Genomic DNA, 26312 nt, shown 5'->3' on the forward strand with positions numbered 1-26312 from the left:
TATTTAAAAAAATTAAGTTTGCCTCTGTATCTCAAAAATTATAAGCTAATTTGAAATTCTAAAATATTATCAGATAGCCCTAATAAAGTGGCTATGAGAATGTGCATTTAGTTTTTTGATTTTCTAAAAAGTAACGACAGGAAAAAATAAAATTGATTTTCAAAAAAGTCAGTTTTTTCCAAAAAACTTAGCAATCCTTGAAATTTTTAAAACTTTTTGATGGCATCTTGGTGAACATCCCAAACCGCAACTTTACCCCCATTTAACCATGTTCGTATATACGGTTACCGAGATGCCAATGCTCGTACCTCGAATTTGTAGCACCCTGTAGACATAGTGCCCTTTACAACTCTTATCCATTGCCTTACCTATTCAGGGTGCAATTCGAGGTACGAGCATTGGTATCTCGGAAACCGTAATAGATACGAAGATGGTTAAATTGGGGCCAAGTTGCCTCCTTGGCATGTTCACCAAGACGCCATCAAAAAAGTTTTAAAAATTTCAAGGATTGATGAGTTTTTTGGAAAAAACTGATTTTTTTGAAAATCAATTTTATTATTTCCTGTCGTTAGTTTTTAGAAAATCAAAAAACTAATTGCGCATTCTCATGGCCACTTTATTAGGACTATCCTGGTATTTTTAGATTTTCAAATTAGCTGATAATATGTGAGATACAGAGGCCAACTTATTTTTTTTTCAATACGGACCTGATTTTTTTATTTCAGGTTTTGAAAGAACTCGGTTTCCTGAGTACAATGATATGCCACACTTGATACTTTTTTTTTGTTTTGGGTACCTTAATAATAACAAAACTATTTAACTGTTATTTAAAATAATTTGAAATCCGACTCTGTTTTTTTAAATTTGAATATGATTATATTCAGCACAACAATATTGATCAGGGCTAATTAACATTCAATAAGGAAAATCACGCCAATTGAAAGATTCAAATAATTAATATCCAGGTCAGCAATTTAAAGATATCTATTATTTATAACTTTTTTTATTGTGAATTTGAAATTGTCATTTAGTTGAGATATAAACAAAAGTTCTAACTAATGAACTTGAACTGTTTTAATTATTCATATTATTGACAATATGGCATTAGTTAGGTACTTTGAGATTGTTATTGGGGAGTTTTACAGGGCATTTTGAAACAACGATCTACGAAATTTACAGAAGTTCATCTGATAATCTTGCTTTATTACAGGTCATATCGTGGCCTTCCACACAAAGTGTCGTAAATAACCCACAATTTATTTTGACTAACAATACCCACAACAAATTGTAACAGCAAAGGCTCATATGATGCTGTAGCAGACAAAATAAATGGCATATCTAACAAAAGTGAATTTTTAAATCGCACTAAAAGTCGCTTTTTGTCGCTCTATGTAGAATTTTCAAAATGTCAGTTACGATACTTTGTGTGGAATATAATATACAGGGTGGCCCATCGAAAACGTTCCGCAAGGCATAACGGCCAGAGTAATTTTTTTTCAGAAAATTCAAAAACACGTCAATTTTGTTTGTGAGGAGGACAACTTTTGCCCTAAAAATGATTGCAAAATCTTCAACACTCTAAGCGGGGGTGTCATCCCCCAACTTTTTTCAAATGGGAAGGGGGGTCAAGTGGCGCCGCAAGGAAAAGAGCTTTCTATTCTCTATATTTCCCCGTTTCGTTTTTGAAAATCGGTCAAGTAATTGAGAAAATATGAAGGATTGAAATTTGAAAAGTTTATTTAAACATTTATGAGAGTAAATGATAAGGATAAATTCCTTCGACCAATTTGCTATTTTTTCTTATTATTTCTAGATGTTAACGCATTTTTTCAATTGCCACAAGGTTGAACGATCAGGTGCGGTAGTTGCTCTTTTCAATATTGTTAAAATTTTTAACAATAATTATGGTGTACTCACTTGCAGAAAAAGTGGAAATAATAGAACTTTATTTTAAAAATAATGAATTTATCGGGTTGTGTACGTATTCAATGAACGCTATCTTGACAAACACCTTTATTTCGCCTTTATGGCAAAATTGTTCGCAAGTTAGTAACAAAATTTCGCAAAACTGGTTCCGTTATGAATAAAAAGAGGCAGAGGGAAAATACTGTAGTAAATGAAGCTATGGAGGTATTTTGTATTGAGCCAAGTTGCCATGGATAGTACGCTGAGTACAAGAAAATTAGCCAATGAGACCGGCGTGAATCGTACAAGTGTCCAAAGGATATTAAAAAAACACAAGTTCCACCCGTACAAAATTCAGTTGGTACAAGAACTCAACGAAGTCTATTTTGATCGACGTTTGCAATTTTGTGAAATGATGAGTGAACGAGTGGCGAATGATAATAATTTCCTATTTAATGTGTGTTTTTCGGATGAGTGTACTTTCTTTTTGAACGGTGTAGTTAATCGGCACAACTGTCGGTACTGGGCTGAGGACAACCGCAGGGTTTTTCACGAGGAGCACACACAAAACCCTCAGAAATTGAACGTTTGGGCTGATATTTTTGGAAACTCTATTGTAGGTCAGTTTAACGATATTGAGAAGAACTTCAACGCACAAGTCACAGAACAGCCATCTAGCATCTACCGCACCTGATCGTTCAACCTTGTGGCAAGTGAAAAAATGCGTAAACATTTAGAAATAATAAGAAAAAACAGCAAATTTGTCGAAGGAATTTATCCTTATCATTTACTCTGATAAATGTTAAAATAAACTTTTCAAATTTCAATCCTTCATATTTTCTCAATGACTCGACCGATTTTCAAAAACGAAGTGGGGAAATCTAGAGAATAGAAAGCTCTTTTTATTGCGGTGCCACTTGACCCCCCTTCCCATTTAAAAAAAGTTGGGGGATGACACCCCCGCTTAGAGGGTTAAATATTTTGCAATCATTTTTGGGGCAAAAGTTGTCCCCCTCACAAACAAAATTTACGTGTTTTTGGATTTTTTGAAAAAAAAATACCCTGGCCGTTATGCCTTGCGGAACGTTTTCGATGGGCCACCCTGTAGATGCCCGACACACTGTTTTGTTTTACATGTTAACAAATTTGTTTTAGATGTTAACAAATCTTTTCGATCTCTATAGAAAAAAATATATATATGTATTTTTCATAACCATAAAAAAGTAAGAATCTTCTTTTTTAGGGTGAATCTCAAATAATCATCACACTGGAATCTTTACTAGCAGAACTACGATCAATATGTAAAGCAAATCCTGGTGCAATTCATTTGCTTACTTTAAGTTTTGAAGGTGAGTGTATTTATAATACTAAGGGCTGGCAAAGGTTAGTCTTGGGTAGAGATTTCCGTATGTAAGAAGAGTACAATGGCGTTTATAATGTACTGAACAAAGAGAGAACAGTAAACACGTTGCCAAACGCACGAAATAAACCGAGAAACTGCGCACATTGCTAAGAGACGGGGAAGGGGATATAGCAGATTTGTCACAGTCCACCGATCGACCCAATCAGTACCTCTATCAGTACTTAAAGTTCTAGGGAAAGGTGTATATCGTGCGTTCAGCTTCACGATTTAATTACGTCTCGGGATACTTTGTTTATTTATTAACGAGTCGTAATTTTCCCCAGAGCTTGAAAATTTTTAAGTGCAAGTTAGAAACACTTGCATTTTTGGTAAAAATAAGTGGAATTGACTTGGTGTTCGACAGTGGTCGCGCTATTAGAACTCTGAATTCAAAATGAACCGATATCTCAAAATATATTAAAAAATAATCGATTGTAGTTTTATTAAAAAACTTCTTTCTCAACATTTCTGCTATATTTTCTTCGCAGACAGTATGTGAAAATATTTATAAATAAAAAAGTTACATGATTGCTGAAAATTGCTATGTACTAAAAGTAAATGGATGGATTGTTAAAAATTTTTGAATGGAAAAAACAACCTTATCGAATTTTTCTTATTTAAACATATTGTAAAAGATCCGATCTTCAAAATAAAAAAAAGTTTCAATATCTAAAGTGGTTCTTGAGTTACGGCGTGTTATGTGTTAAAAAGTTGAGTTTTTAAATTATCGCGATATCTGACGTTTTGTCGTTTTATTTTTTATTTATAAAAAAATGGACACCCTAACGATATCCTTATAATTCCATTTCAGATGCTCAGAAACATATCTAACTTTTTTAACTACATATCTGACTTTATTTAGTTATCTGTTCGAAAAAAATGTCGTTTAAAAATAAGCGGTTTGAGATTTTACTTTACCTGATAGGGAAAGGCGTATCGGCAACGCCGCAACAGTACACGGTCGCATTTCTCTCACTTCGACTTAATAAGATCCCTATGCGACTTATTCCACACATGTAAATTCCGACCCAAAAGTAACAGTTGCCAGCACGGTAGTACTTATGTACGTATGTGATTACTCGTGGATAGAGTATATAAACATATTACATATTTCATTTCTAACGACATAGATAAAGAAAGACATAAATTGAAACTAACACTTTTACACTTACTTACTGCACCCTGGTTTTTTAAATATTTGTAGAAAATTGTCTTTTTCTTTCAGATGATCAAAGTACTACATCTTTAAATACTGAAAAAGTTTGTAAATCATTATCTGATTTGTTACGCCAGTTTGGTCTACAAAATGGAGCAAACATAGTGAAAAATCACTCTAAGAAATCATCCTAATATTATATACTGTACCATATTTTATTTTAAAATTATATTAACGACATAGATTTTTTGTTCTATGATAATAAAGTTCTATGTTTTTGTCTAGTCTTATTTTTTTATTATCTCTTTTTATATTTTTTATCATCTCTTCTTCAAAAAAAAAACAATGGGGAAAGTATGGATGCATATAGAGCAGACAGATCCATAGAAACTGCTCTGTACCAATTAACCGAGCTAATACAGGCAAGCCTGGATAGCAGAGAAACAGCAATCTGTGCTTTCATGGACATTGCGGGGACGTACATGGCTCTACCGGAAGTACACGGCATAGGGTATGCAGATGATCTATTATATCGCTGGGGGGGAACATGACGGCACCCTGTGTGATATTATCCAAAGAGGACACCGTATTGCTGAGATGGTGCAGGACTGTCGGGCTGAGCATCAACTCAGACAAAAATCGCAGTAGTACCATTCACAAGAAAACGAAGTCTGCGAAACACTTGAAAAGAATCCATCTAGATGGAAAGGAAATACTGCCATCACAGGAAGGCAACTATCTAGGAATAACCCTGGTCAGTAAACTTCTCTGGAACAAGTATATTAAGAACATTACCAGCAAAACCACAAAGGCTCACATGAAATGCAGAGGACTGGCGGGAAATAGATGGGGCGGCACCAATAACATTTTGCGCTGGATGTATACCATAATAGTAAGACCCACGGTTACCTATGGAGTAGTTTGCTTTGGTACACAAAACTAGAACAACGTACAGGAAGGCAAAACCTGTGTAAAGTACAGAGGCTGTACACAATAGCAGCAATGGACGTTATCCTAGACCTAACAATTGCACATTGTCGTCGGTAGCTATGCCAATGCGACAATGATTAGACGGTCATTGACGGATTCAGTACTGGGAGAATTCTCAGGTCAGGGGTCTTGGAACACTCCCAAAAAGAAAATTCCACTTCTCCAACTCTCCATTGAGAGTTACTGAGGCATACCAAGAATTTACAACTTTGAGAAACACCTCAGTGTAGTATTGAGCAATAAAAAGGATTGGAACAGAGAAACATTTACTCAGCATATAAAAGACCTTACCATAGCGTATACTGATGCTTCCAAAACCAAAGCAGGGATAGGGAGTATTTGGGCCAAAAACTAAATACTTCGAACCAATAGGTCTCCTCAATTATTGACACACACCTCAGTAGATTGAAGCTGAGAAACAACCTATCCCAGCATCCGTCAGGCAGAATTCTACGCTATCGAAAGATCCCCAAGCAGCATTTGGACGTCGGAACAACGTTGTGTCACGCGACCAAACGTCGGGACGCAACGTCGGCACAACCTCGTGCCAACCCTAGTCTGCACTAGTTTGGAGAATAATTTTTGGGTCGAAACGACGTTGGATACCTACATTGGCTAGCAGCCTAACTTAGCATAAACTGCAACGTTGTTTAAAATCCTAATTCACAGAAATACAAAACTATAATAATATGGCGTCTAAGTCGCGTTTTGTCCTAAATTGGGATATTTATAGTAAACATATTATTCTTATGATTTAGTTAGAGACATAATATGCCAGATGGCAGTAAAGGAAAACAAAACAAAAGTACCTATTTAAGTGTGGAGGATGTTTGAAGATCATAATTATTGAAACACTTTAACCAACTCTGTAACTCGTTACCCAAGGCAAAAAAGTTAAACGCAAACAACTTTATTGATAAATGTATTGTTTCTACTTTGAAAAATACTAATGGGCCTTAAAATTAAAGAAGTTTTAAAAAATTTCTTTAATTTTTTTTAGTAAAATGAGAATAATCTATTCGAAGTCGAAAAAAAAATTGTTTCTGCGTGTTGTTTAGGGTCAAATATTTCAGGTTAATGTATTCAAAAAGCAGGAATTGCTATTTTAGGAACGAAACATTGTCTTATTCAACAACATGGCGGCTTTCACTTTGTTGTTTTGGAGATTAAGATGGAGTAGTTAGTCGCATACTGGACTAATTAAGTCGCAGTTCAGCCGTAACAGGTAGTATACTAGTCGCAAGATTGCCTAATTTAGTCATCCTAGAGCCTAGACATGGCCATCAAATGTCAAACGTCAAAGCCAAATTTGCTTGTCCCGCCCTCTATATTCTAAATAAACGAGGGAGTGGATAAAGTATCGGTAATATGTCGATGTATATTTAAATTTAGTTTTATATGTGCCTTTCTTACGTTTTATATGTGCATTTCTCCCATTTTAATTAAGTTTTTTTTATAAAAATAAAAACAGCACTGAACTGTCTGACTGAACGGAACAATGAAATGAAAATTTAAGATTTAAGGTTATGGTTCAATACAGTTGCAAAAAGGTAGTGGCTCGACGTCCTACCAACGTAAGAATAAGGAAATCTAAACAACGTTGGAATTAGTAAAACAAACGAAGTTTCCATAACGTTGGAATAGGTCCTGAAAGTGACGGAAAACTCTTTATTGCCCAACATTGTAACTACGTTATCCGAATCACCTAAAGATCACTTAAGCAAAAAAGGTTACAAGATAACGTTTATTCGACGTCGCAGAAGCTTTTACTTTGTTGTAGTACTAGTTCAACGTCGGCACAACGTTAAAAAAACGTTTACATTTATTTTAATACCTAAGGTACGGAGCTAACTATTTTTTGTAACTATTTCAACGTTGTGTTTAGTAAACATGTGGTCGCAAGTCGTGAAAATGCTGTTTGGGGCACAATTTATCTTAGATAGGAACTATCGAAAACAGGAAATAGCCATCTTATCCGATAGTCAAGCAGCACTAAAAACGATCAACTCAGTAACCATCAATTCGAAGTTGGCCAAAGCATGCTTAGAGCCTTTTTGCCTAGAGAAAAGATTTTCTTTGATTTTTCTCGGTCTTCTTCTTTCAAGTAAGAACAATCTTCGGATTGTCACGGGGTTTTTAACAGGACACTGTCTCCTCAACGAACACCTCAGTAGATTGAAGCTGAGAAACAACGGCGAATGCAGATTCTGTGGGGAAATGGGGAAACACCAGAACACCTTATCACTGAGTGCGCCGAGACGACAACCGTTCGTGCCATAAACTTTGGGACAGCTGATGTCGAAGATGGCGCTCGCCTCTGTGGAGCCCTGAGACTGTATGATGACTTATAACCTGTTATAACTCAAGAAAGGGGAACACACAGTAGATCTGTGAGGTGGCGGTGATTAACCACCCTCCTAAACATTGCTATGTTATTAACCACCCTCCTATGCTAAGACTTATATCATAATTTATTTTGTAGTATTTTATACCAAAGCTTATCATCGGTATTAAAAATATTTGAACTTAGCTAATTTTTAATGAAAAGCGCTAATATTTTGTACACCTTTTATTAACGAATTTAGTAAAAATGTTCTGAAAAAGTCTAAAAATAATGTTTACATACATATATAATTTACAATTCCATACACGTTCAAAACAAATATATTTTGTGCTCATTCCTATTTCTACAGGAATGTTATTATAATTAACGATTTTTTCTCATAGAAAATCAGTACTTAAGTTAAAGTCTACTTGGAATAAACACTTTTCTTATCTACATATATTATAAAGACCCAAACTAAACTCATTGTCTCAAAGCCTAATTGTAGTAAAAAATGGCGATAAAATAAAAAATATCTATATTTACAATCAAAGTATTTTACCACAGTAGACTTGTCACTTTTAGTGATTTTGTTTATATTTGTACAAAAATTTATACCTATATGTGCTTATTTACAATATTTTTTCAACTATAATCACAAGTAATTTCTGAAAAGAAATATTATTAAATAAATAATAATAGAAACGTTAAGTTATTATTATATTGCTAATAGATAACTTAAACAGTTTAAAACTAAAAGCAATTTCTAAAAGAATTTAAATATTGGATATAATTAATATTTACATTTAACATGAGAATAAAAGAGAATAAAAAATAATCAAATTTATATTTATCTGACATAAAACTGGCATACACGTGTGTTTTGTATAAAAATTCTTAAATTATTACTAACCAAATTGACACTTCTCAATTACCTAGTCAAAGATGATACAATGATAGAAGCTAAGGAAAATCACTGGAAATTGTTCGAAATCGGTAATGAAAACAATTTTGTCTATTGTCAAAAAAAGTAGTACAGGAAGGTTACACATTTTTATATTCAATTGTCGATACCTCTGTTTGGGATGAACAGATTTTAACGTTAAGTTGTTATGGAAAAAAAATCTTTTTTGTTCCATTCATTGTGTCATAAACTCTCTCATAATGACTTTGTAAATGATCACTAGATGGCATTGTTTTGATATTCTTCAAATATTGCAGATTTTCTCAATAAAATCAAATGGTATGCTAAGACTTATATCATAGTGTATTTTGTAGTATAAAGGGCATTGATACAGGTGCCCGGTGGCGTAGAGGTACAGGCTCTCGTCTACCAATCTCAAGGTAGTGGGTTCGAATCCCACACCCGGCATTTCATCAACCGACTATTTTTATTAAAATAAAAATAGTTTGGGCACCTAGGTCGACACAGCCTTAAATGAGTACTTGGGATTCACAATCCTGAGGTAATAATAGGCGGTTAAAGCGTAGTGCTAGCCACATAACCTTCCTTGTATACCGAACGGCTCTAGCATGGCAAGCTGTACCTTGCTACTCCCAAGGCGTCAAACGCTATATACGGGAGCTATTATTATTATTATTATTATAAAGGGCATTGAATAGTAAAATGAAAACAAAAATGGTTTAGAGGAAAACGGATGTACATAGTTATTAAAAATTGGAATTTCAATTGAGTGTTGCTATTACATCTCCTAGCGGCCAATTTTCGAACTTATAGGAAATAGTTTACATCTTATCATTAACGGTTCCCGAGCTACAACCGACGTCCTCTATTGAACCACCCTGTATAATGATGAATTTATTGAACCATAAAAGTTTATTTTGGTACTACTATGAACTAGGTTTATTTTTATTACACTAGGAAACACGAAATCTCTTCAGTATTCGACTTTGACCTATTCCAGCTTACTTGTACTTGTACGCCAGTAGTCTAGAGGCGTTTGGATTATAGAGATGGAATTTGGATAGAGATGGAGTTTGGATTCTAGATAAACAATTTTTAAGTGAAATTGCGTTAGAAGTTCTTCTTCTCTTTTTATGATAGCTCTGCTAAGAGGCAATTCTCCAGCTCAATTTGAGAGTGGTCAAGATATTGACTGGCTCTAAAATCACAGGTTACCTTCATAGAAGTCAGTCATAACCATAGATAAAGGAAAATAATCTTCTATATAACAGAGTACGTAAACCGACAAGTAGCGACAGAAACCGTCGGCGTCGGCTCTTTTGATGTGGTGGGACCAAATTTGCTTTCTCTCTCTTTTGACGTGTTTGACAAATAGACTATCTAAATAACTGGTCTAATTATGAAGTGGTCCTATAAACATGGTATACACTGCTCATAATTTGAAGTAGAATTAATTATAAAGTTTTACACATATTTTTTTTGTTTTGTTTAATCCCTATTTCTAAATTTCAATGTATAAAATATCTTACAGCTAATAAATAATTAAAAAAATGATTCGTTGCCTGAGGCATACTTGAAATAGAGTATACAGAGATATTTGATAAATGGCAACAGTGGCAACTTCGCTTCGTCATATGACAGATAGATTATCTATTTCGCGCAGCCGCAAAGAAAATTGAAAACCGGACTGTCGCTAATCGTCGGTTTACTTACTCTGGTCATAACATGTTTAACTGTTATATCTGTCATAACCTAGATGATTATTCTAAGATACCTCCGTCTAATGGTTAGATTATGAATATTTGATGTTTGTTTCTTCTGTATATTTTTATTACAAAAAATAAACGAAATTTTATATATCTAGTAAAACTGTAAACGAATTTTTTAACAACTGACTCAGATGTGCAAGAAATTTACAACTAATAAAAAAGTAACCTTGAAATCCTAAGAGAAATAATAATCAGAAAATGTAAAAAACAGATCGTTGAATTTTGTTTTTATCCTTAGTTAAGTGACAAGGACCATTGACTTATCGTTCCATTGCACAATTCTTCTCAACTAAAGCCGTAGATAATTTAGAAGTGTCAACAAAATCTATTAAGCGTATCATTATAATTAAACATATATGATATGATTAATAATTATTAGTCTAAAGCCAGCAAAAGTCACTTTTTAAAAAAGCAAACAACGAACAATAGGTAATATTGCCCTTATAATAAATATATATAAAAATGTAATATAATTTAGATATTAATTAATACAAAATTATTCGAAAATGTTTTTTGTGTATAAAATTCAAAACGTGTAAAAATGTATTTTCTTACAACTAGTTTGAGAAAAGGCACCATAAGTCTTTTGTCTGAAGGCATTTTCATAAAAAGGATATTCAAAAGAGTATTGCTTACACAATCATGAACGCATTGCTCCTTTAATATCTTTGTCATTTATCACAATATATTTTTCTAATCGATTTATTTAAATTTTCTGAAAACGTATAGTTTTAATAGCAAAATTGTAAACAAAATACAAATTCATTGTACCTAACATAAACCAAAATAACAATTTATAAACGTTTTATAGAAAAATACTTAACCAAAACTAAATAAAATATCATCTCTAAAGAGTATTTCGTGTATTATCTATAGTTCTAGCTCTTCTAAAGTCTTCGATAAGCGGTTATTGTCAATTTTGCGCCTCTGGCTTCGTCTCACTGCATCTGCTCTTCGATATGGTTCACTTTTAAGGCCCAAAAGTATGTCTTCGAGTGCGCCGTTGTAGACCTCGTCTTGCTGAAGAAGCTTCTTCTCCTGTACCATTCTCGTTTTAGTTTTAAGTTCGTTTATAACTGCGTCCTGTTGATCGGATTAATTATTATGTAAAATATGACATTCTACTAACGAAAGAAGTCGTTCAAATAATATATACTATATGGAGTAGTAATCGACTTTAATATAAAATGCATAAAATAAAGTATACTTATTAATAATTCTTAGTGAAAAAATATATTGAAGAATTAAAATTGTAGAAAACAGAGAGTTTTATAGATAGATAGATTATTTAGATCTGTTTAACTAGACACTTTAAATTTGACTAAATAGATGAAAATATTTGTTTTTATATGTGTGAAAACAAAATATTCTAAAAACTGTATACAGGGTGGTTCGAATGTATTCGGGTAGCTTATTCTGCAGATAAAAATTTCGTTTCGGAGATACAGGACGTAGAAGTTACATTTTGTTTTCGGTTTTTTCCAAATAATTTATGAACTATAGTCGATATTTGGGTAAAAATTGGTACCTGGGTGTTTTTTGACGAGAGATGAGAAATTTGATTTTGGTATCAATGACTTCTACTTGTAGAATGCGTTACTTATATATTTTTTAACTGTTTTGAAGAGTATAAACTTTTCGTTCGTACCTGCATAATACTACTGAGTGTATAAATATCGTTCACTTCTTCGTCACTTCTTATGTAAAAAAAGTCTCTTGGTAAAAGTCGTTACGAGCAACCGTTATCAAGATATTTGGAATAGAAATAGTCAATACATGTTATTATTGACAAAAAAAATAACATGTTGAATAGATAGTTATTTGACTGAAATGATAAATTTGGAAACATTTTATTTTTTAAATTAGTCATAAATTTTTCTTCGGAAAAATTATGATAAAACAGTTTCTGTTGAACCTTTAGCACAGAGCATTTCAAATTTATTACTTCAGTCTAATAATTATCCAGTCATACTACTGAGTGTATAAATATCGTTCACTTCTTCGTCACTTCTTATGTAAAAAAAAGTCTCTTGGTAAAAGTCGTTACGAGCAACCGTTATCAAGATATTTAGAATAGAAATAGTCAATACATGTTATTATTGACAAAAAAAATAACATGTTGAATAGATAGTTATTTGACTGAAATGATAAATTTGGAAACATTTTATTTTTTAAATTAGTCATAAATTTTTCTTCGGAAAAATTATGATAAAACAGTTTCTGTTGAACCTTTAGCACAGAGCATTTCAAATTTATTACTTCAGTCTAATAATTATCTAGTCAACATGTTTAAATTATGTGAATGATGACATGTATTGATTGATATGACTATTTTGATTCTAGAGACCTTTTTTACGCAAAAAACGGCGGAAATGTATATCTTTTGTCAGTAGTTTTATACAGGAACGGACGAAAAGTTATTACTCTTCAAACCAGTCAAAAAAATAGGTAGGTGGCGCCCTCTACAAGTAGGAATCATATTGACATCAAAATTTCTCATGTCAAAAAACTCATAGACACAATCGAAATATTGATGTTAGTTCAGAAATTTATATAAAAAAAATCAAAATAAAAATGAAACTGCAACACCCTGTATCTCCTAAACTAAGCATTTTAGGATATAAATTTATAAGAACTTTTTTCTTATTTTTACCTAGAAAATATGCTGCAAAAGATTTAGTCCAATCAGTGGGGGCCATTATAGGCCTTTGCCATACAAAAGGTGATGTAGTAGTAGTTTTTTAATATGTTATTAAGGTTTAGGTCTTGATGAAAAATCCAAGTTTTCGACCTTGGGGTGCGACCGCTCGAGCCACCATCTTGAATTAAAGATACAAAAAACTGTATTTTCGAAAATATATCCGCAGCGGTTAATCTTACGATCAAAATGTTGGAATAAAAGTTAGATATCAATATTTTTCGATGTATCAAATATAACGGGACATCGTAAAAGGGCGGAACAATTTGGAATTTTTTTCCAGGAATTATTTTTAGCCGGCGAAAACAATAAAGGCCGTTTAATTTCGATGTTCACTAAAAAAATGGAGCAGGCTGCTATTACTGTCAACCAGGCGGAAGAAGATGCTGATGTGTTGATTGTCAGAACAGGGATTTCCTTATGCCCAAAATTTAATGCTGTTTTCGTAGTTGGCGAAGACGTTGACCTTCTCGTTTTGCTGACAGCATCGGCACCGTCTCAAGGAAACATCTACCTCCGCAAACCAGGAAAAGGCAAAATTGCTGAAATAATATATTCAGCTAATAGTTTAAAACATAAAAAAGTAGCTGAGAACATTCTGTTTCTTCAATCTTTTAGTGGCTGTGACACGACATCGTCAATCTTCAACCAAGGAAAAATGAAGTTTTGTTCGCTTCTCAAGAAAACAGCAGGACTCAGTGACACCATTGGCATTTTTAAACATCAGGATGCAACAGCAGAGGACATCGCAGATGCTGGAGCACGCTTTCTCGTTGCTTTGTATGGTGGCAACTTGGAAGAAGACACCTTAGAAGAAATCCGCTACCAACGTTTTGCTAGATCAACCACAAAAAGTAAATCCAATCTTGCTTCATTGTCACCAACGAAGGATGCTGTCCAGTATCATTCTTTCAGGACATATCATCAAGTCCAGAAATAGTATGGAATCGAGAAAAAACCTGAAAACTGGGGCTGGAAACTGGGCAGCAATGGGCTTGTTCCACTCACCATGACAGGACAAGCAGCACCCGACAACTTATTGAAATTCATTTCATGCACTTGTAGAAAAGGATGCGCCGCAGCTTGTGGTTGCAGGAAAGCTGGGTTGAAGTGTTCCGTTGTATGTGGCTTCTGCAGTGGTCAGTCATGCGAAAATGTCCCGGTGGTTCACATCGACATTGAGGACGAAGATGACCAAGACTTAACAATGGGAGAGCAATATATTCCCATAAGCACCGATTACGACGACACCGAAGACAATACTCAAAACGTTATTAATAACCGATCCGGACCATCAAAGAAAAGAAAACGCTAATAAATCGCCATGGCACTACCTTATTTTTCAGTTTTTTTCATGTTGTGCATTATATTAATGAGACATATGAAGGTTATAACATATTTTTTTCACTCCGTGGCACCGTGGCTCTACCTCACCAGCCGCTGCTGTTTATACAAGGAACCTATATTTAAAAAATAGCGAGAATTTCGGAAAAAATACAAAACTGGGGAGTTTTTCTATTTTTTTGGAAAATATGTTCAACTTTTCGTTATTGTACCTTCTATCCAAGATGGCGGCTCGAGCGGTCCCACCCCAAGGTCAAAAACTTGGATTTCTTGTCAAGACTCAAACCTTAACAACATATAAAAAAATACTACTACACCACCTTTTGTATGGCAAAACACCCCACTGACTGGACTAATTCCCAAATAAACAATTCGGACCACCTTGTGTAACCGACACCTCGCCCTAGTTCCCTATTATCAAATGATAATATAACTGTCATCCTTTGGCTATGCAATGACAGGCAATTTTCAGTCGACCGACCATTTTGTTGCAGGTTTGTAACCGATGTATTCTTATGGAGCCGCGCTCACATGCAATAAATAGTCGGCCGATCGGCTCCATAAGAACGTATTGTTTTCACTTTGACAACTAAATAGACGGCAGACTAAAAATTGCATGTCAGCGGATAGGTATAAGGTAACCGTAGATCATATGATCTAGGAAGGTAACTCCCCTAATTTAAATATTTTTAAATGATTCGAGTCTACAATGGGGTCCGTGCACGTGTCGGGTAAAACTTAAATATTTATGATTTCTAATACATCTTTTCCTAAAACATATAATATATGTTTTATTATATATATTATGTAAAATCAATTTGTACAAATTCCATCTGGAAAGTATTTAAATTAATTATTGAAATTCGCAATCTGGAGCCTGGCGCGAAAGCGAGGTGTCACGTCATAGATGTTGAAAATTTCTGCCGGCAGCGAACGCATTTCATTTAAATAAGGTGTTGACAACTAAATAAATGGATTTTCTAATTTATTGAGATTTTTTTAAATTTATTTAGATATCATTGGGCGTTTCAGTTTGTTAGAATAATGTCAGACAATTTACGGAAAGCAAATTCGACGATGATCACCCATTATTTTTCGCAGAATGTTTTGTTTACTTATGCCGAAATTGGAGGAGCAAAAGTAAATAGGTAGGTACATGATTTTAGCATGTTTAGAACTTGTCAACAAGTCGACGATTTACAGACTGACGTTTGTTTGGCGCACGAGCAATGTTGCCAGAAATTTTCGAGCGAATTTCTTTTAACGGAACCTTAAAAAAACCTTCATATTGCTTCAACTTCACAAAACATTCCAGGTCTTGTGTAAAATCAACAAATTTAGTGTATTTTACCTATTTTATAATTAGGAGAAAATTTTTAAAAACTTATTTCTGGTAATTTTTGAACACCGATGTATTTAAATAAACTTTTTGTTAAAAAATAAAACAACCAAAAATGCTATGATAGGTTATAAATTATGTTTCAGAAATTTATTGTTTATAATGACTGCTTGAATCGAAAAAAATGATTAATCGTACAAAACGCCATGACTTACCTTTTCAACATCAAGAACTTTGGTTTAGTTATGGTATGTTTGTAAAAAGATGTGTTGAAAGATTAAAATGTATCTATTAGATACTTTTTGTTAAAAGTTAAAATCTTTCGAATTGCAAACTTTTGAATTACTTAAAACTGGGGCATCCTTAATTAAACACAGTTAAAGTGCAAAAATCGATTTAGGAAAAACAATTTTTTTTCAATTCCGGCAACACTGGTTCTGACATAACAAACAAACTAAAACACCTTATCTAAAATGCATACGTTCGCTGTCGGAGGAAAATTTTAACATTTATGACGTCAGATCTCGTTTTCGCGCCAGGCGAATTTCAATAATTAATATAAATACTTTCCAGATGGAATTTGTACAAACTGATTTTACATATACAGGGTTGTTCACCACATACGACGCGGAGTATTGTAGCTAAACTCTTAGATTTTTGCAAATTGTAAGTCTTGGGTTAGTTAAAGGACTATTAGAGCTACAATTTAAAAATATTTTTACAAGATACAGAATGGTCCAAATAAATAAAAAATATCAAAGTTGTATTTTTTAAATGGAACACCCTGTATATTATTACATTTTTAGTTTCTACGATTAAAATAAAAGTAAGTTTGATTAACGTTTACCGCATTTTAATCTTACGGTTTTTGAAATATTTAGGTTTTTGTCAAAATACAGTAATAATAATTTTAATGCTTTATTTCTCCAGGCGTATTTAAGTTTTTAAAACCAAATATTGTACTGAAGTATTTCTATTTACTAAATTTTGTGTTGCAATAATAAAAATTATACTACCTTATACAGAGTGTCTAAAAATTTATTTTAAATAATAACTAGCTATAAACAGCAATGACTTCTTTAATTTAAATGGAACACCCTGTATATTTTATGATAATCAGATGCACAATTTAATTGCCTATCAAATTGTATTACAATTTTATTACAAATTTTATTACATTTTTTGCCGGATGCTTATTTATAACAGAGACGTTCATTTTCATAACTTTTTATTATATGTATTGATTTCTTATTTCAAATCCACATTTATTTAGAATAATTATATTAACTAACACAATTAAATATGTAATCAATTAATATTTGGGCGGAAATAATGGTGGTATATTTAATTAATGATATACTCTTTTATAAAGATTTAAATAGTTTTATTTTTGTAAACAAATAGGCTGGTAATATTATCGTTTCTAGCACCTGTACATTTGTTGCTTTAAAAACAATCTAAAATGTCAATATTCCATGATAACTGAAGTCTAAATTATAGAGAAAATGCATTTTCTATGAAAACTTGAAGGATAGGTAAAAGTGGTATAATACAATTTGATGGACAATTAAATTGTGCATCTAAAGGCGGGCGGCCACTGCAGGCGAAACTAAACTAAGCGAAGATAAGATTTGTAAAAAATCAGCTTCCATACTTTTTAATGCGTCAGCGGCTGCTTGACCGAAACAAACGAAAATATATGAACGAAGATTCGAATCGTAGTTTAGTTTCGCTCGTTTTAGTTCGTGACAGGTTCCAGCGAATTTTTCGCAGCGATTAGTAGTGCTATGATAGCAGAGATACAATACGAAAACTTAGCTGACTACTGAGCGAAAAATCGTTTCCTAGTGGAGTTCCCATTTAATTACCGTTTGTTTTCATATTCTAGCTTAGTTTAGTTACGCTCGCAGTGGCCGCCCGCCTTAATTCTCCTAAAATATACAGAATTGTCCATTTAAATTAAACGTTATTGCCGTTTAAAGCTAGAAATTATTTAAAATATAAATTTTAGACACTCTGTATGATGTAGTATTATTTTTATTATTGCAACACAATAACTGATCAATAATTAAACTTCAGTAAATATTTAGTATTAAAAACTTTGATACTCTTGGAGAAATGAAGCCTTAAAATTTTTACTGCAATTTCACAAAATTGAAAATATTTCAAAACGAGTGGGTTTAAGGATGATAAACTTTAATCAAATTTACCTTTATTTTAATCATAGAAACTAAAAATGTAATAATATACAGGATGTTATATTAAAAAAAATACAACTTTGATATTTTTTATATATTTGGGACACTCTGTATCTTGTAAAATATTTTTAAATTGTAGCTCTAGTCCTTCAACGGACTTAAAACTTACAATTTGTAAAAATCTAATCGTTTAGCTACAATACTCCGCGTCGTATGTGGTGAACAACCCTGTATAATATGTTTTAGATAAAGATGTATTAGAAATCATAAATATTTGAGTTTTACCCGACACGTGCATGGACCTAATTGGAACAAGTTGTCTATTATTTTTTATTTCTATCATTTCACACCTTTACTACACTTCCTAAGTAATGAAATATGGTTAAAAAAGCTTTCGAAAATTGGCCCATAGTCGTAAAGTTGAAGTTTGAACAAATCTTCTTTCATATTTTTCGATAGTTGATCAATCTAACTTTACTTTTTGCACATACGCCATAGTATTTTTTTATCAGGCTACGCGTTGACAGGCAATTTTTATTCAGCCGATTATTTAGTTGCAGATTTGTAACCAACGAGCCGCACGCGCATGCAATAGGCCCATCGGCTCCATAAGAATGTATTGTTTTCACTTTTGCTAAATAGTCGGCCGACTAAAAATTGCATCTCAGCGCGTAGCCTACTTGTTCCTAAAAAAACTCCATATCAAATATTATTGGCGGGTTTGTACCGTATGATGAAAAAAACGGCATCCAGTTGGCTTTTAAATGAATATCGATGACATTCCCCATATAATTTTACATGTAAAATGACAGTGATCCTCATTTCGTAGCCATCGTTGACGCCGTTTTTTTCGATCGTATTGTATGTTTTGTTGCGAAAATGACAATACAATAAATGTTTCATAAAAAGTTTATGTAAAAGTTTCACAGATGAACGATAAAATATTTATACCAGTTTTAAGAAACTCTTGAAAAAGCTAACAAGCCGAAACATATGTAAATACTAAATTTTATACATCTAAAAGCGTGTTTTATTAAAATACTTATTACATACTTTATTAAAAGATTGGTCGTCATGATGACAATAGAATCAAACAAAATACATTGAATAAAAAAATTAAGGAAGGAGTATAATGCTATCCATGTATTCATTAATGGTCGACAGAAAGAGGACTCTAGGGTGGGGATCCTTGACAGTTCTGTTTGATGATTCATTTGACACCTCTGAATTTGATTTGAAATTTTGTGGATTTGTCAGTCTTTACCGAGCTTATTTTTTGTTATTTATTATTTATTCTACTACTGATAGTTGTTTAAAGGTAGTAAATCTAGAAGAAAATTGTGACAAAACTCTTTATTCTTTGTATTTTTGTTTGCTTCCGACGACGGAAAGTGATAAACTTTCCGAAACGTTAAGCATTAAAATTTAAGCATTTACTTTGTTCGTTAGGCAAATTTGTTTATCTGTAAACTTAACTGCTGACAAGTAGTTTCCGTTGGATTAACGCAGAAGTGTGTACAAAAAAATAACTATTTTATTTTGTAGATTTTCTTGCAGTGGCAAAATACCCATACAGGATTTTTTTCGAGAGATGAATCCGCCACATAGGTATTTTTATCTATTTTTATTAGAGATTATATATATTTTAATAACAATTTTAATAACTAACAAACTACCAAACATTTATTCACAACGTAAAATAAAACAACAAATTATTGAGTCTACCCCACGGCTACCCTACATCATATTTTTACACGTTTTGAATAAAATTAGATCGGTACTAATAAACCCGAATTTAAGTCGGCCATTTTAGAGTCCCGCAGCGGTCGATCTAACATTTTTGATATGCTCCTTCCTTAATCTTTTTATTCAAAGATTGTAACAGTATACTTATTTGAACGACATACACTATTTAAGTTTATTAGCGTTAATGTTTATTTTTTTAATACGGTTACTTATGCAAAAGAGCAGTGAAAAGGTGTGTGTGAATGATTAAGCATGATAATCAAGCAGTGAAATGAAATGGATTCCTATACCTACTATCAGATTGTAAAATTATCAAAACTTAAATATCATTTTTATACCCAAAAATACTCTACTAATACAAAGGTGACTTACACAAACTTTATTCCTCAAGTATTTTAACCAAAAAATTTGGCAATTTTGGCGGCTGAAAGAGACGAAATATACCAAATAGTAAAAAAATGACAGGTCTTTAAATCTATTTAAACAGTATTAGAAACATTTTCATCAGAAATACATGCCGTAATAAATTTAATGACAACAAATCTAATTTAGAATAGCAGCCAAAGAATGTACCCTACAATGTCTAACAATTAATCACACGACATATTTTTAATGCTGTTAGTATATTTTAAAATTTCCTAAAATATAAAATAAATAAACCTACTTTATATTTTCACCCTTCATGATAATCTTTAAATGAAAAATGATATATGACTTGATTATCTAATAAAGTTTCTAGACACTTACATATGTAAACATAAGATAAAACATTTTAGACACCGACAAATAAAGAATGCATGCAAAAGTGGTTATTAAGGAAAGGGGTGCTGTGGAATTGTGTAATTTTTAAAAAAATTTACTGATTTAGTACATATTAGTATGATACAATTAAGAAAAAATACCCAATAAACCATATAAGACTAGAACAAAACCAAACATTTTATTTTGATTGCCGAAATTTATAAAAACTTCATATCCAAAAAATACTCTAAATTTTAAAACTTAATGCATGCAAACACAACATTAAATGAATTAAAATGAATTAATACTAAAACTATTAAAATCATTATAGTAAAATGGGATAAAGCTTAGGTAGTTCAAACAAATGAGACAGAAATATGAAATGCTCACCTGTTGCTTCTTTTGGTTGATTTTGTTCTTCTTCGCTACATCTTCATTAGCTTTATTATTGGCGTTTTGAGCTGCGATTTCTAATCTTCTCCTCTGTTCGTTTTCTTGGTCTGCAGTCTTAACATAATAACACAATGAATTAATATATAATTACATGTACTAAATACTGTACAGGGTGTCCCATTTTGGTTGAAATCATACGGTATCTCCGTTATTCGTGATGATAGAAGGGTGCGGTTTGCACAGACCTGTCCCACTTTTTGTCAAACGGAAGATGCCGTAAACAAAATTTTCATAGTCCTCTTCGTTTCTGAGCTACAGGATTTTTTGAAAATTTTGCAATTTGGGACGCTCCCTGTATTTCTGTTATTGTTAAAGGTATCGAGACGGTGAAAACTGTTTATTGTAGAACTTTTATGTAGAATACAGTGGCGTAGTCTGCTATTTTACGAAAAGAATATTTTTATAGATATGAACTAAATTTATGTTTTCTTAAATGGAACACCCTGTATATTTATAAATTATATGATCTGGCTTGCCATAAACTTCTCAAAAATATATATCACTCTATATTTATTTTCAGTATTTAATGCAATATTTAAAAAATATATTATTAAAAGATCCTATTTATCAGTAGGCCATGATTGATAATAACACAAACTAAAAATTGTTAAAAAGTATACCGCTATCTGTCTCTTGTTTTATTTTTAGAGAGCAACTAGCCAAATTCTTTATATATTAGGGAAACTTAACTCTCTACCGCAATTTGTAAAATCTTGGAATCGCATCGGAACTTTTAAATATTCCTAAAATGATATATTTTAAATATTGCAGTAAATAGTGAAAATAAATATAGAGTATACACTCCTTTTTGAAGCTCTCATAAAGGCGGATGTTCCATTTGACAAGGGTGTTCACATTTGAAAAAAAACATAACTTTAGTTCATATTTTCAAAATATTTTTTCGTAGAAAAACAGACTACGCCACTGTATTCACCGTGAAAAAATTCTACAAGAATCAGTTTCCACCTTCTCGATATCATACATAATAACGGAGGTACGGGGGCAGTCCCAATTTACAAAATTTTCGAAAAGACCCTGTAGCTCAGAAACGAAGAGGGCTCGAAAAAAAGAAACGAAAATTTTGTTGACAGCATCTTCCGTTTGACAAAAAAAGTGGCACAGGTTTGTGCAAACCGCACCCTTCTATCTTCACAAATAATGGAGATACCGTATGATTTCAACCAAAATGGGACACTCTGTACAATGTCTAGAAAGATAATTACAATATTGACACCAAAACTAAGTAAATACATTAATTAATACCATATGACCGAATAAAAACGCCACAGTAAACAAAATAACATTTCAGCTTGATCTTTACTGTCTTTACTATGTCTATTACTGAAATTCTTTAAAATTAATAATTCTTTGTGATTTAGTTAAATTATTTGTGAACTTTTAATAATACAATAAGAAAAATTATAAATAAGTTGTAAAGTTTACATTATTGCTTCGAAGCAATTTATTTTTTTATATTATAGTTTAACTTTTACAAGAAGGCTTTCAATAACTCACGATTAATTGTTACTGTTAAGATCGTCAGCGAAGTGTTATTTCGACACACAGTAATATCACAGATTATACAGATTATAAACTTTGTTTTTTCTTTGTTGTTTGTCGTGGTTCAAATTTTCGGAATCGGGTACTAGTTAGGTTACTAGTTTGCGCACATAGCACGCACACTTATGGCCTCTAAAATTGTACAGAGCGCCTGACCAGCCCAGTTATTAGAGACATATCGGTAAACCGAATAGCGTCATGCAGTATTTACGCGTACCTTATTTTGACAGTTACGATATGCGCGAGTCAATTTTTAACGCAACGCCCGCTAATAACGTTACCGCCTGACGTAATTTGCGGATCAATTACACCAAGCGTTTTTTAATTAAATAAATATGGCCTAAAATATGGATTCCACCTCTTCCAATATTAAAGAACCTATAAAGAGGCTTAGGTTTACAGCAGATGACAACTTTGTTGCCCTAAACCCACTGGCAGACGTTGAACAACAAAGCACTGAAAATAAGCACTGCACTTTAGTTTTAAAATACCTAGTAAACAAAACAATTTCAAAGTTTTAAATTCAAAGTTAGGTTAAGTTTAAATAGCGGACGCGACGCGAAAAGAATTCTTTCCGATCCGATAACTATAAATGAAGAGAGTTAATACCACCTCACGTAAAGGAAATAACACCTGGCGTTATTAACGTCCATGCACGCTATTCGGTTGACCGATGTCTCTCTATTACGCTGTTTATTGTTATTTTACGCGAGTTTATTTTTGCGCAGGAAATTTTACTCGTTTGCTCAACGTCATAAAAAACAATTTCGTACCACGAATTAGGGATAAGATTTTTATCTGTATACATATAGTATACCTAATCTGGGGTAATATCGTTTTAACTCGAGCACCTGATATATATGTATTTAAGGAAACAGTACTTACTTTGAAAGCTTTTACAAATCTAACTAGTAGTGAGAAGAAAGAGTTTGCATCAGTTGTTCTAGGAGATTCAGCAAAATACTCAACACATTCCCTAAAGGCCTGAAATTAAATAAAATTTTCCTTTAAAATAATATTGTATCTTTCTTTAAGTTTAAGAAAATAAGTTTGTGTGAAATGGTTCTTTGTTTGATAACAGATAAACAATTCTTATTGGAAATTATATCAGAATTTTTCAACGTCTTTTTTAATATCTAAAGCCAATTATGTCAAGTGGTTTTGTTGATTAGGTGTGAATCGTGAAACAGTCTGTCCAACAAGTCAGTGAAGATTTAGACAGACCACCAGTGGCGGCTCGTAGTTATTATTGTAGGGAGGTAAATATCTAAAAATATTGCGTGGATTTTTTTTAAGACGCGACCAAATTTAATTGGTTTCTTACAAGGTACTTGTACGTTTAGTTAAAGGAAAATAAATCTAAAAATAAAGACAAATTATGTTAAAATAAAACCTACCCTTACATTTTTAAACAGGTGGTCTAGTGCCATTTCACTAAAAATCCAGTCAATGTTCTTTACATAAATTTTCCACGGTAGGATTTAAAAGACACTTAAATAATAATGTCACAAAAATATAAAAACATAATATACAGGGTGGTCCGAATTGTATTCCGGAAACTTCGACAGCATATTCTGCAGATAAAAATAAGTAAAAAAGTTCGTATAGATGTATGTCCTAAAATGCTTAGTTTCGGAGATACAGGGTATAGAAGTTTCATTTTCATTTCGATTTTTTAAAAATAATTTCTGAAGTAACGTCAATATTTCGATGAAAATTGGTATCTGGGAGTATTGTGACACGAGAAATTTGATTTTGATGTCAAAATTACTCCTATTTGTAGGGGGCGCCACCTACATGTGTTTTAACTGTTTTGAAGAGTAATACCTTTGTACCTGTATAAAACCACTGACTAAAAAAAAATATACATTTTCATGACTTTTTATGTAAAAAATGTCTCTTGGTAAAAATCGCTACGAGCATCCGTTCTCATGATATTTAGAATGGAAATAGTCAATACATGTCATTATTGACAAAAAATAAGCACACGTTGAGTATAGTTATTTGACTGAAATGATAAATTTTTATGTTTTTAAATTAATCATAAGTTTTTCTGCGAAAAAATGATGATAAAACAATTTCTTTTGAACATTTGACACAAAAAGATTTCAAATTTATGATTTCAGTCTAATTACTATTTAGTCAACATGTTTAATTTATGTCAATGATGACAGGTATTAATAATTTCGATTCCAAATATCTCGAGAACCATTACTCGTAGCGATTTTTACCAAGAGACCTTTTATGTAAAAAAAGTCGCAAATGTATATTTTTTTACTCAGTAGTTTTATACAGGTACCGACGAAAAGTTATTACTCTTCAAAACATGTAGGTGGACGACTTCATACATGTAGGTGGACACCCCCGCTTAGAGGGTTGAAGATTTTGCAATCATTTTTGGGGCAAAAATTGTCCCCCTCACAAACAAAATTGACGTGTTTTTGGATTTTTTGAAAAAAATACCCTGGCCGTTATGCCTTGCGGAACGTTTTCGATGGGCCACCCTGTATATTTACACTATGTTATTTTAGTAATTTACTATATCTTATTTTTTTGACTATTGATATCGAATTAATGAAATAGAAAAATATAACATAATCTTACCTCTTGAGCCATTTTGGCATCACTTTTCAGCCTTCTAAGTTTGTCCTCAGCATTGGCCAAGAAATCTCTTACAACTAAACTGTGATTGCCTCTGCCTCGAATTTCTGCCTCTTTTCTTACAGCTTCCATACCCTTTTCCAGCTCATGAACGTCAGTAGAAATATTTTCTAGTGAAACTAAAATAGAAATAAATTTTGTACTATTTATATCTAAAGAAATCTCGAGAGCAGTGAAGATAAGTGTACACAAGACACAGTATTCATACGGACGTTGATTTTTTGGCTGTGAAAGTTGGGTATCATGTTATCTTAATAAACTGCACTGAAAACAAACTTGTGCAGCTTTTAGATAACACTCAATCAGAGTTCAGAGTTAATGATATTTTTGATGCACTTGTGCAATAATTATACACACATAACCTAGCGTGGAATAGCCAATAACCAAAATTTGACGTCGAATAAATTATATGATATGTTGTTTTGATTACCTAATTAAAACCGGCTGCCTATGTTAAAAAATTAAGTAATGCATTTTTTACCTTGTTTATGAGAATCAGTATAGAGTAAAAACTAATATGACAGTTTCAATCTTTTACGTTTTTGAAAAATTGTGACAAAATTCTTACCAACAGCTGCCTTTTCGATATAGTGCAATTCTGAGTCAAAAGTAAGTAAGTCCGAAAATTTCTGCCTTATTGTCGCCACAATATAATGAAGAAGACATAATCGCTTATCTGTCGATTTGGTATCAAGCAATGAATCAAGAGATTGCAGTTTAAAGCCATAAGCCGGTCCTCTCTTGGCACTGAAATTCAAAATAAAGTGTCAATAAAAGTAGAATGATAAGCTGTATTTTCTGTTTCTCTTTTTTTAAAACTCCATTATGCTAGATATATCCATAGTATAAGGAAACTAGTAACTTTACTCCTTGTCAAATCCTTTGTTCTTTTTCTGCCACTTTATATGACCTTGTTCTCGCGTCGCGTGACCACTGACGTGCTGTATAGTCGTGGTCTATAACTAGGCAAAGTATAGTCGTGGCACTCGCCATAGTTTCACAGAGATGTATTTAGGAAAATATGAGTTCACAATAAAATAAAATAAAAAAAAATGATCAAGTAAAAATTTGCTTGAAAACAGAATTTGTCACATTTCGTGTA

General features: G+C 32.5%; 2 protein-coding genes across 3 annotated transcripts in view; one reads left to right on the top strand and one right to left on the bottom strand.

Moving 5' to 3' along the window:
* LOC115878534 (cyclin-dependent kinase 12-like) overlaps positions 1-4706 on the top strand; it is an 81886-nt gene extending 77180 nt beyond the window's left edge. Inside the window, 2 exon segments of the mRNA XM_030895058.1 lie at positions 3149-3254; positions 4533-4706. Of these exon segments, the coding sequence (XP_030750918.1) occupies positions 3149-3254; positions 4533-4657 (231 nt within the window). The 3' untranslated portion in view covers positions 4658-4706.
* A 3301-nt stretch (positions 4707-8007) lies between these two features.
* Positions 8008-26312, bottom strand: part of LOC115878539 (formin-like protein) — a 237038-nt gene continuing 218733 nt past the window's right edge. Inside the window, exons 15-20 of one of the 2 annotated variants that reach the window (XM_030895063.1) lie at positions 25779-25957; positions 25154-25329; positions 23435-23533; positions 20927-21043; positions 20168-20219; positions 11448-11553 (exon numbers count right to left, since the gene is read on the bottom strand). In XM_030895063.1, coding sequence (XP_030750923.1) covers positions 20175-20219; positions 20927-21043; positions 23435-23533; positions 25154-25329; positions 25779-25957 — 616 coding nt within the window. In that variant the 3' untranslated portion in view covers positions 11448-11553; positions 20168-20174. Of the gene's footprint in view, positions 11554-20167; positions 20220-20926; positions 21044-23434; positions 23534-25153; positions 25330-25778; positions 25958-26312 lie in introns of both variants that reach the window. The other variant, XM_030895062.1, reaches the window with a different exon arrangement.

The sequence above is a fragment of the Sitophilus oryzae genome, unplaced genomic scaffold (assembly GCF_002938485.1).
Source record: "Sitophilus oryzae breed Bouriz unplaced genomic scaffold, Soryzae_2.0 scaffold_1517_pilon_pilon, whole genome shotgun sequence".
Classification (NCBI taxonomy): Eukaryota; Metazoa; Arthropoda; class Insecta; order Coleoptera; family Curculionidae; genus Sitophilus; species Sitophilus oryzae.